The following is a 12,509-nucleotide window of genomic DNA, read 5'->3' on the forward strand; positions in this document are numbered from 1 at the left end:
CGGGACTATCTCTGGAAGGGTGTGCAAGAGGCGGCTGCTGGCCCCGAGCACCCCTCAGGGCTTCTCCACCTCCTCCTCCTCCTGAGGGGCGATTGGGGCCGGCAGCCTCCTCTTGCACTCACTGCTGGCAATAGCCCTGCTAGCACCCACTGCCAGTGCCTGGCACCAGTCCCAATTGCTTGGCGCCATCAGTGGGTGTGAACAGTGGCTGCTGGTCCCGATTGCCCCTGAGGGCTTCTCCACCTACCCCTGCTCCTGAGGGGTGATCAGGGCCAGCAGCCACTGCTCACACCTGCTGTTGGCACCAGCCCCAATTACTCCACACCATCAGCGGGTGTGAGTGGGGCTGGCACTTTCAGCACATGCGAGCGGCGGCTGGAGCAGGGATGCTGGCAGACAGGGGACCAGGGGCTGTGGTAGGAGGGGCCGGGAGGGGGCGTGGAGGATGGGCCGAGACCCGCCCCTGTGCCCACTACAGCCTGATGGCCCACAGTTCCTTTCAAGGTGCACGAATTCGTGTACTGGGCTCCTAGTTGGTTAATAAGATTATATAGGTTTTAAGTGTACATTTCTATGATACATGCTCTGTATATTGCATTGTGTGGCAACCATCCAAAGGCAAATGATCTATCACCATATATTTGGTTCCCTTTACCCTTAGCCCATGCCCCTTCCCTCTGGTAATCACCATACTGTTGTCTGTGTCTATGAGTTTCAGTTTTATATCCCATATGAGTGAGATGATATGGTTCTTAGTTTTATCTGACTGACTTATTTTGGTTAGCATATATTCTCAAGGTCCACATTGTCACAAATGGCAATATTTCATCTTTTTTTATGGCTGAGTTGTATTCTATTGTATATATGTACCACATCTTTCTTATTCAATCATCTGTCTAGGGACACTTCAGTTGTTTCTTTAGAGCAGTCACAATCACTCATTGAGCTAAGGTGTATTTCCCAAACCAGAGTGCTGCTAATTAATGAAGAGTAGCATCGAATGCATTTGGAAAGTAAAAAAACAAAACAAAACAATTAAAAAATATCTATCTACTATATCTATCACCTGTCTAATTTCTATCTATGAGTAGACCAGAAAATTAATCCTACAATATGATAGTATCTGGGTACTGGGATTACATTTCTTATAGATTTTTAAAAATTATCATTCTGTCTGTATCTATGAATAGTCTAGAAAAGTAGTACCATAAAAGGATGATATATGGACAATGAAATTACATTTTTTAACATTTTTTTCTTTTTGCTCATCTATACATATTATTAATTACCATGCATTGTGTTCACCTCTTTAACCTTTTAGTTGGCAAATTTAAAATAACCCCCCAAATAAAGGGAATAGTATAATGAACCTTCAAGTATTTACCACCTAACTTCAACAATTATCAGCTTGTGACAAACCTTGTTTTAAGCATTGTTTCATAAAAAATATTATTTTAGTTGAAAAAAGTTAAGAATTAGTCACCTACTTAACATTTCACCTTTATGCAAACCAGTGAAATTAAGGATAGCTCAATATTGTTCTTGTCAGTTGCCCAAGATTCCTTTCAAGTTGTTTTCAATTATTTTTTTTTAAAGCCTGGTTTTGCTCACCTTCTTACCCTACCTATGCTTCTCAAAAATTTGTACTATAGTATCCCCAACATCAGGGAAAAAACACATGGCTCTAAGAATTTGGGCATATAAAATGAAATGACTCACCAAAAGCAGTTATTTTGAAATTTCATTTTTATTATTAAAATCAGGGCAAATATGCATGAACCCTCTTTCTGTTTAATAGAAATAGAATGTTTAATGTACTCACCATTGAATAAATCCGACACTGTAGGATGATGGTCCATGCTGGTCTTATAGCTTCCTGTCCTCTGAGGCAGCCTGACAAATACCCCTGCGAACACAAGGTCCCCAGGTTGAGAGGCACAGCCGAGGGTTTTCTCCCCATTTTAAGACCCTGCTTCTGCCCCTAGACCTTGTTTCTTTGACTTTAAAATTCCAGTCTTTTTAAGGACTTTGGCTTCCATTCAGTCCTTCTGCTCTTTCTATCACGAACCTCCTCAGGTAGTGTGTCCTACCCTAGGAAGTATTCCTTAGTCGCCATTCCTACTGACTCTTGACCAGGCCTGGCCCAGTACTTTGCAGGAGGATCTTGAACAGACAAAAACACAAGTGTGAAGATACTTGTTCATTTAATAGGTCTTTATTGAGAGTTAACTATGTGAATGACACTTAGGTCTTGGGAATACCATGGTTAAAGAGCAGGACACAACCCTTGTCTTTGAATAGTCTACATTGTTATGAGGGACACAAATGTACAGACAGTTACATAATCCTATCTACTAAAGACGGAATATGCTCATTGACCCTCACACCATCGCAAAATGGCAGCAACCAAGCCAATAAGGCAGGAATATGCTAATTGACTGCCCCGTCCTCAAAGATGGTGGCACCCACAGCAACAAGATGGTGGTGCCCAGTCCCCTCAGCCCCCCAGCTGCCCAGGGCCCGCCCGAGGCACAGGCAAGCCTCAGATGGCAGCTGCCCAGCTGCCCAGGGCCACCCGAGGCTCAGGTAGCCAGGGTCAGCCGAGGCTTGCGCTGCTGGCAGTGGCAGCAGCAGAGGTGTGATGGGGCATCGCCTTCCCCTGATCGCCGAGTCACCTCCCGCCCTTGAGGGCTCCCGGACTGTGAGAGGGGGCAGGCCAGGCTGAAGGACCCTCCCTCCAGTGCATGAATTTTCATGCACCGGGCCTCTAGTAGGCTAATAAGTGCTATATTAGATGAAGTACTGTGTTCTAGGAAGAACAAAGCAGGGTCCCTTAAATGGCTCTCTGAGACAGGCTGTCGTCCAAGAAAGGGATGTCTTCCAAGCAAGTGATGCAGTATAATGAAAGGAGAGAAAAGAATGGGCTGTCTTGATGATAATCTCCTATTTGAATAAAAGCTGACTTTTCTTCAGCCATGCAGAATAATTTCTTAGAAGTTAAAGGGATTGTCAAAAATGGCATTAGGTGTGGGAAACTGTTTCCAGGGTTGCTTATACATTGACCTATCAAGAAGGGCCTAGCAAAAGAGTTTGAATACTTAGAGTTGTGGATTAAAACAAAACAAAACAAAAGCTGTATCCCTTTCACATTGAACTTTTTTTGTGTGTGTGTGTCTTCTTACAAAGGTATTGTGTATTTTATTGAAGTATCAGTACTTTTGCTCAGGCTGCTTCTTCTTCCCAGAATTAACTTTCTTTTCTGTCTTGGTGCATTCTTAATTATTTGTGTGTCCTTGGCCTTCTGTGAAGTCCCTAACAAGCAGAATCAATTACTCAATTTTCTCTTCCCTTAGCCCTTTGTTACCTTACCACACATGGAGCATTCATAACTGCCTCTTCTGCTCTGCCAGCCGCTCACAGAGAGCAATTAATCATTCCACTTTCTAATCATGGAACTCTGTATACAGGAATGAGCAAAAGTAGGTGTACCATTGTGTGTACTCAAAACACAGTTTCTTCTTTTTTAAAAAGAATATATATTTTTATTGATTTTGGAGAGGAAAGAGAGGGAGAAAGAGATAGAAACGTCAATGATGAGAGAGAGAATCATTGATTGGCTGCCTCCTGCATGACCCCCACCAGGGACAGAGCCCACAACCCAGGCATGTGCCCCTGACCGGAATTGAACCCAGGACCCCCCCAGTATGCAGGTCAACGTTCTATGCACTGAGCCTAACCAGCCAGGGCTATTCTTCTTCTTTTTTTAATCCTCACTTGAGGATTTTTTCCCATTGATTTTTAGAGAGAGTGGAAGAGAGAGGGAAAGACAGAAATATCGATGTGAGAGAAACATATCAATTGGTTGCCTCCTGCATGCACCGACCAGGGCCTGGGCCAGGGAGGAGCCTGCAACCGAGATACGAGATGCGTGCCCTTGACCAGAATCTAACTCAGACCTTCCAGTCCACAGGCCAATGCTCTATCCACTGAGCCAAACCGGCTAGGGCACAGTTTATTCTTGAATTATTATTGTATTATTTTCCATATGAACAACTGTCATAATTATATCCCCAGTGTGGGGCATGCAGGAGGCAGCCAATCAATGGTTCTTTCTCAACACTGATGTTTCTCTCTCTCTCTCCCTCTCCCTGCCTCTCTGAAATCATTAAAAAACATATTAACAAAATAGCCTTGTTTGTGATTTGAGATAAAAAGCAAAAGAGTTGTTCACTTAGGTCCAATTTTAAGTAAGCAGAACAACATATTTTATAACAATACTAGAGGCCCAGTGCATAGATTTGTGCACCAGTGGGTCCCTCAGCCTGGCCTGCAGGGATAGGGCTGAAACCATCTCTCCGACATCCCCCAAGGGGTCCCAGATTGCGAGAGAGCACAAGCTAGGCTCACGGACCCCACTGGTGCATGATCGGGGTTAGGGAGGGACTGTGGGAGGGCTCCAGGGTGTGTCTGGCCTATCTCGCCCAGTCCTGATCTGCTGGACCCCAGAAGCAAGCTAGCCTACTGGTTGGAGCATCTTCCCCCTGGTGGCCAGTGTGTGTCATAGAGACTGGTCGAATGGTCAAATGGTCAGACACTTAGCATATTAGGCTTTTATTATATAGGATATCTAGTAATTCTGTAAATGCTTTTGAGTCATTCTGTTGTACTAGTCATTGTGCTAGATACTATAAGGAATAAAAAATGAAAAAGAACGATATTTCCTTAAAAGAGATTGCAATATCTGTCAGCCTTTCCCTTCACTCTAATCAAAATCATTTTATAATTTCCAAACAGAGACATATGTGCCAAATATAACTTTCTATGACTATTGCTAGACTCTGTAGTTCAAGTTCAATTAACCTAGTACCACCTAACCTTATTTAATTTGGATACTTCTTGTATTAGGGAATATCCTTTATATAATCATTCATCAAATCTTTAATATTGTTAAATATTCCCTCCTTTCTCTCTCTCTCCCTTTAGAATGAGGTATTACATAAAACTATAAGTAAATACATTTAAAATAGATAGCCACCTAGACTTTGTATCTTTGACTGGATTTTGAATAGTGAATGCCTCTCCTCAGACAATTTAGGTAATTTACATATAGTCTCTTGATTAACCTTATAGATTTAAAATAAGTAGTCTTTAAATCTTGAGTTTAATGACTTATAAAAAATACTTAAGGCTGGAAAACCACATATGTAGAAGTTAAAAATGCAGTACTAAAGTATTATGGCTAACACAAACAGGCTTTAAAGTAGAACTAGACTGATTGAGTTCAAATCCCAGCTTAGACATTTACCAGTGTGTCACGTAGGTTAAGTTAATAAATGCTGGAAATAGCAATGGGAAGGGAATTCTAGGAAGTAGAAATAGCATAAAGGCCATGAGGCAGAACTGAAATCAGGGGTTAAAGAGCAAACAGAAGAAGACCCACCCATGTGGTGGACATGAGGTAGGAATAGTCAAATGATTTTAGATTAATAATAGATACATACAATGAATCAACAGAAATGATTGAACAGTGTGATAAAAATACCTCTAACGATAAATCTAGTGGAAATTAAGGGACATAACTAGATATACTATAAGCAATATTTTAGGATGTTGAGTAGGACTTCCCCTATTGCTCATAATTGAAAAGAAGAGCAAAGTTACCTATTCCCTTTCTATGAGAAACCCCAAAGTGGTGCTGATAATGGGACAGATAAACTCCCCTCTCTTATTGCAAAAGTAGAGGAGCTAAGCAGTGAGGAAGGAGGAGCCTTCCAACTTCTCTACTCCAAGAAGTCAAGTTAAGCTTGTATTGAGGGGAAAAGAGGGTGATCTTATCTATATCAGATGCACAGTTGAAGTTTTAAACTAGACCCAAATTCTAATAACTGAAATTAGTAGAAAATGATGCTCTGCGACAAGATTTCATTAAGGAATATGAAAAGGAGATTCAATACATTATGATTGGAAGCCTTGATTGTAATATAAATAAAGTTATTTTGTAATTATGTTCCTGCTGTGATACATTACACAAGTAACCAGACAATGAAAACATAATACAAATCACACTGGATCTACTAAGTCAAAGTACACTAATCTAAAATCATAATCTCATGGGATTTTATTTTATTTAAATGTAAAATTCATTCAGCTCCTTAGTTTTGATAAAGTATTAATTTTGTCAACTGCCCCTTTGGATTAAGAAAGTAAATTGATCTTCCCTCAATCAGTAAGATATATCTCAGGTGTCCCAAAACACTGTATACCATTTGAATACAATTATTAGTTCCAATGGGTTAACTCTTGAAAGAAAGCAACATCAGTTGAGCTATCAGCTGTTAAAGTGTGTATACATTTTTTTGGGACACCCTGTACAATACTAACTCTTCAAGCCTTTGTTAGGGATATGAACTCAGACGATTCCTATTCTGTTCTTATAGAGGTCTTCTGAGAAAAGTGATATCTAAGAAAGTTCATCTAAAGAACACATCTCTAGTTTAGGTACTTTGAGTTCTGCCGTTAGATAAAGCTAGATCAGTGGAAGTATGCATTAATGACCACATGAATTGATCTTCTATAAAAATCTGTCACCAACTTCAAAGTTACGTTCTTAGGCTTCTTTAAACTTTTATAAGAAAGTTATATAAAACTCTCTTCTTTTGATAAACATATTGCTGATATTATTCAATGCATTGTTCAGTGTAATTAGTTATATTGATGCTCTTTGTTTTCTCAGCTTAAACAAATTAAGGTGCAGGGGCCCTTCAAAACAATACATGATAGGAGGAAATGGATCTGCAAATGACAATAGCTGTGTTTACCTGCTAACTAGCTCACTCACTAGTTTAATGACAGTGGTCAGTCTATATAATGTACGACCCAATTAATTGGCCAATAAAAGGATTGCTCTAGCAATACAAAGATAAGCTATGTATAACTTTAAGTGCTTCCATAAATTAATCATATTACCATGCATGTGCATCCATGTATTATCAGGCATAAAATAACTTGGGGTTCAGGCTGGGGGATATTTAAAAAATGATAAAAATCATCCATGACTAGCCACACTGGCACTGTACTTCTTTAGCATAGTCATGCTTACAGCCATCACATGCCTCATTGTTATGACACTGACGTGTATAGGAAGGACTATGGAATGGTTTGTTGGCTGGTAAAAATGCCTGTGGTCATGTTGCTATTTTATTAATTGTGCAATGTAACGTCTGCTGTGGGTTTCATGGCCACAAATATATTCCTCCTGACTTTGCTGTGCATTGCACAGGAGGACACAGGAAGACAGACTGCCCTGATCTCAGACACGAAGAGGGGGAAACATCTTTGAACACATTTTCTTCACACCATAATTTAGGGCAAAAGGATTACAGAATTCAATTTATGATTCCTGAAAAACAGCAACACAGTAAATAAATAATTTGATGAAAGACAAACTTTTTCTCTAAGAGCCTTTTATTTTTTCTCTTAGAGATCAATTAATTCAAACAATGATTGACTGTGTTTTTTATCCTACAACTCTAAGAATCACTATCAAAGAAAAGCCTAAGTTCATGAAATACTCCATTTGATAGAGTTCAGTGTTTCATTCCTCCTTCTTCCCCTGTCATTCTTCAAATATGTACTAAAGTGTAAGTAATATAATGAAATTTTATGGCACACACTGTTAATGGTCTCTGAGTAGCCTGAATGAAAGATATTAACATAGGAAGCATGTTCTTATGGTTATCTTTTGATATCATTAGGCTGATATACACTTATCTTCAATTTACATAGCCTTAATCTCTGGTTTTCTATAAATTCTAGTTTATATTCATAGGGTTTTAAACAATTCATCATTAGAAATACATAATCCTAAGTATACAGGACCATAGGACCATATAAAAAGATTTATTTGAGTTTGGAATCTGGATTTTAGTTTAAAAAAAAAGTCATGAGATTCTGTTAAAATGAGTTTGACAAATCTTGGCCCACAGTTATACTGAGGAAGACTCTGTTTTTCTTCAAAAGCAAGAGTATAATCAATATTTTCATAAAACATGAGTATAAAATAATATATGGTATTATTCAACCAGGTTAACATTTCATTAGTGAGGATTTCACTTTTTAAAGGCTGTATAATAAGAACAGTTTAATCTCACATTTTACTTCATTATTGTTACCTTTTTATTTTTGGCTAAATTGCTCTTTCAAGTGAGTAGACAGAAAACTGATACTACATAGTAGTTAACTCCAAGTTCATATAATATTATTCTACAGCATAGTCATCTATTGGCCAGAAACAAAGGGTGGTTGCCATGCTCTCCCTAGTCCTGAGTACGAGTACAGTGTGCCCCAACATAGAGGCTTTTTGGGAGTTACTGCTAAAGAGTGATTCAATTCTTGGCAGCCTAAGCCCACACTGCACTGTGGATTCCAACTTCTATATCTGTTCAGATGCGCCATTGGATCAATGGATGCATAGAAACATTAAACAGAATCTATTTGCTTTCTTTATGGTGATTTTTAAGATTAGTTACACATAGCTCCTTATGCTTTCCTTCTCTCCCTCCTTTTCACACGTAAGTTGAGAGCCATATGATTTAGGAATAGGTTTATGTCTTTTAAGAATTCAGTCTAGTGGAGTTGAGATACAAGAACCCAGAAAATTCTAGTGTAATATGGTAAGTGTTATGATGCCATGAGAGCACAGAGGAGAAACACCTCATCTACTTTATTGGGATTAGGGAAGGCAATTTAAAGATTATACGTGACACAAATACACAGAGTTTTGCATACACATGTGTGAACACATTTTTGTTTGTTAATCCTCACTTGAGGATATTTTTTTCCATTGATTTTTAGAGATCGTGGAAGGGAGAGAGGGTCGGGGAGAGAGAGAAAGTGAGAAATATCGATACGAGAGAAACACATCAATTAGTTGCTTCCTGAATAAGCCCTGATGGGGCTGGGGATCAAACCTGCAACCCAGGTACATATCCTTAACCGGGAATGGAACCAATGACCTTTCGTTGCATGGGATGATACTCTAACCATTAAGCAACACCGGCTGGGGCTGAACATATTCAAAAATATGTTATTCACTTTTTAGGAATGAGACAGTAATGATTCAGTGTTGGCTCATATGCTTGTCTCTAGCATAATGAAAGAAATATACTGTCTCAATTGGGGGTTAATATTTGTAAACGACTTAACTTTTCTAGAGAAACTATTGCTATTGGAAAATTGCACAGGTGGAATTTCTCTGTTGCTAGTGGGAGTGGGGTTCTTGGAGTACCACAGGAATAAGAATTTCTGGAGGCCCCCATGGGAGGATGAGATGTAGTAGAAAGCTTTATTTTCATGAAGTCATATCCTTCGGCTTCCGAAATCCCATTTCCCTTGTATCAGGCCTGGAAAATGCAGAGCTGGGGCTTTACGATGGTTCTCAACCTTCCTAATGCCCTGACCCTTTAATACAGTTCCTCATGTTGTGGTGATGCCCAACCATAAATTTTTTTTTGTTGCTACTTCATAACTGTAATTTTGCTACTGTTATGAATCATAATGTAAATATCTGATATGCAGGATGTATTTAGGCAACCCCTGTGAAAGGGTCGTTCGACCCCCAAAGGGGTCGCGACCCACAGGTTGAGAACCGCTGCTTTAGTAGAACTAAAAGCAAAGCTTTCTCTCAGACATATACCAAAGCAATTTTTTCACCGATACAGCTCCTAGGGCAATGGAAACTAAGGAGAAAATAAACAAATGGGACTACATCAAAACAAAAAGCTTCTGCACAGCAAAAGAAACCATCAACAAAACAACAAGAAAGCCCACTGCATGCGAGAACATATTTGCCAATGTTATCACTGATAAGGGTTTAATCTTCAACATTTACAGGGAACTCATACAACTTAACAAAAGAAAGATAAACAACCCAATCAAAAAATGGGCAAGGGACCTAAATAGACACTTTTCAAAAGAAGACAGAAGGAAGGCCAAGAGACATATGAAAACATGCTCAAAGTTACTAATCATCTGAGAGATGCAAATCAAAACGACAATGCCGTATCATCTCACACCTGTCAGAATAACTTTCATCAACAACTCAACAAACGACATGTGCTGGCAAGGATGAGCAGAAAAAGGAACCCTCGTGCACTGCTGGTGGGAATGCAGACTGGTACAGCCACTGTGGAAGACAGTATGGAGTTTCCTCAGAAAACAAAAAATGGGATTCCCATTTGACCCAGTGATCCCACTTCTAGGAATATATCCCAAGAAGCTAGAAACACCAATCAAAAAGGATATATGCACCCCTATGTTCATAGCAGCACAATTCACCATAGGTAAGATTTGGAAACAGCCTAAGTGCTCATCAGCAGATGAGCGTATTAAAAAACTATGGTGCATCTACACAATGGAATACTACATTGCAGTAAAAAAGGAGGAATCCTTACCATTTGCAACAACATGGATGGTACTGTAGAGCATTATGCTAAGTGAAATAAGCCAGTCAGAGAAAGATAAATATCACATGATCTCACTCATTTATGGAATATAATGAACAACATAAGCTGGTGAACAAAAACAGATCCAGAGACAGAGAAGCATCAATCAGACCATCAAACCTCAGAGGGAAGGTAGGGGAGGGTGGGGGTCAGGGGGAGAGATCAACCAAAGGACTTGTATGCATGCATATAATCCTAACCAATGGACACTGACAACAGGGGGGTGAGGGCATGAGTGAGGGGGTCGGGGGGGGGGGATATGGGAGGATGAGGACACATATGTAATACCTTAATCAATAAAGATATTTTTTTAAAAAAAGCAAATCCAATGTCCAAAGTTCCATTCCATGGTGGAGTTGAGTCTAGCACAGCATCAGTCTAATTTTAGTCCATCAGTCCATTGTGTGTGGGGAGTCCACATGGCTGTGTGCCATGTGGCAAGTGCAGAGGAGGGCACCCCTTGCAACAAGAGAGCTGGAGATCAAGAGAGGGAACTCGCTTTGTTCAGGAGTTTATGTATCTCAGATTTTGTGCGCTTATAGTGGCCATGCCTATTCTGGCCAATGCCCTGCTCCCAGGTGTGAATGACAAACAATCGCCTTTCCCATACCATTCAGACCTTACTGAATATGTGTCTATTCTTTTTTTAAAAAAATATATTTTATTGATTTTTTACAGAGAGGAAGGGAGAGGGATAGAGAGTTAGAAACATCGATCAGCTGCTTCCTGCACACACCCTACTGGGGATGTGCATGCAACCAAGGTACATGCCCTTGACCGGAATCGAACCTGGGACCTTTCAGTCCGCAGACCTACACTCTATCCACTGAGCCAAACCGGTTAGGGCTGTGTCTATTCTTTTTTGTCCAGTCCTTTCCCCCAGGATCTGCCCCCAGATCTGGAGAGTGCTAAGCTGCAGTTTTCTGGCACAGCTGTACAAAAGGCATGCTTATATTATCTGGCCTTCCCTTTGCTCCTTTCCTGTTAATTAATTAATTACTGGGTAAATTACAGCAGTATCATTATGACACATAATTTTCTAATCTCTACTATAATTTTCAATGATTGATTACAGTCAATACCAAAGGAAAACTTTCATTATATGCATGGTAGAGTGGCAAGCATGTCAGACTAGTTAAAACAAGCAACAAAAAATGGGCATTCATCCTGGTTTGGTGGCTCATAAACTATGTGATTTTGACCAAGTCATTCAACTTAAACCTCAGTTTCTTCATTGGAAACATGAAGAGGCTGAGCAAGATGGTTTTAGAATTTCTTTCTAGAGTTAAACATCTGACTTTTTGAAATATTCAGATTTATGTTAACACTTTTAAGTTAGAGTCCTAAGACAATAGTTTTTAAATTTCCACTCCTAGAAAGTATTTATAAATTATTTATGTTCTCTAGCTCCCTATAACGTCTGACTTTGTCCTACTATTACACAAACAGTTCCCATCATACTAGCCATGACCTGTCAGACTGGTTCTGTTTAGATCATCAGTGATTTCTTTCTTCACCTCATCCAGCCCAGGAAGTTGCTGGTAGAGCCTGGATGCATACACTTGACTACAGACCTCGGTCTCCACAGGACTCTTCCTTGCTGGTCAGAAATGCATCCGTGAGTTCCTTTTTTTTGTCTTAAGTTAGCTTGTAGTTTAAAATGAGACATAAAAGAAACCAAGAAATATATAGATCTCTGGTTTATTTTGCTTAACATTGAAAAATACTTTTTATATTTAAATGAAATGACATCAAGAAATAGATTTCTATTCTTTCTGTATTTGGTTTTCTTATTCTCTAGTGTCCTATCCAAAAATGTTTTTCTACATACTTTCAGAAGAGTTCAACAACAGATAAAGGTACATACTGCATGAACAGCTGTCTTTTAGTTGTTTGGTTTGTTTGTTTGAAGAAAAGAACACATTTTTAGCTTGGGCTAAAAGAATATGTTTTAGCTTTGTCTTATTGAGAAAATCATGCAGATCCAAATTACCTTTATCTATCTAA

The 12,509-nt window shown here is 39.4% G+C and overlaps 1 protein-coding gene across 1 annotated transcript in view; it reads left to right on the forward strand.

Annotated features, from left to right (window-relative positions):
- Positions 1-12,509, forward strand: part of LOC308513549 (transmembrane protease serine 11E-like) — a 78,350-nt gene that overhangs the window by 21,104 nt on the left and 44,737 nt on the right. The window contains exon 2 of the mRNA XM_081083672.1: positions 12,029-12,120. Coding sequence (XP_080939798.1) covers positions 12,029-12,120 — 92 coding nt within the window. The remainder of the gene's footprint in view (positions 1-12,028; positions 12,121-12,509) is intronic.

Source organism: Myotis nattereri (genome assembly GCF_964212035.1).
Source record: "Myotis nattereri genome assembly, chromosome: 1".
NCBI lineage: Eukaryota > Metazoa > Chordata > Mammalia > Chiroptera > Vespertilionidae > Myotis > Myotis nattereri.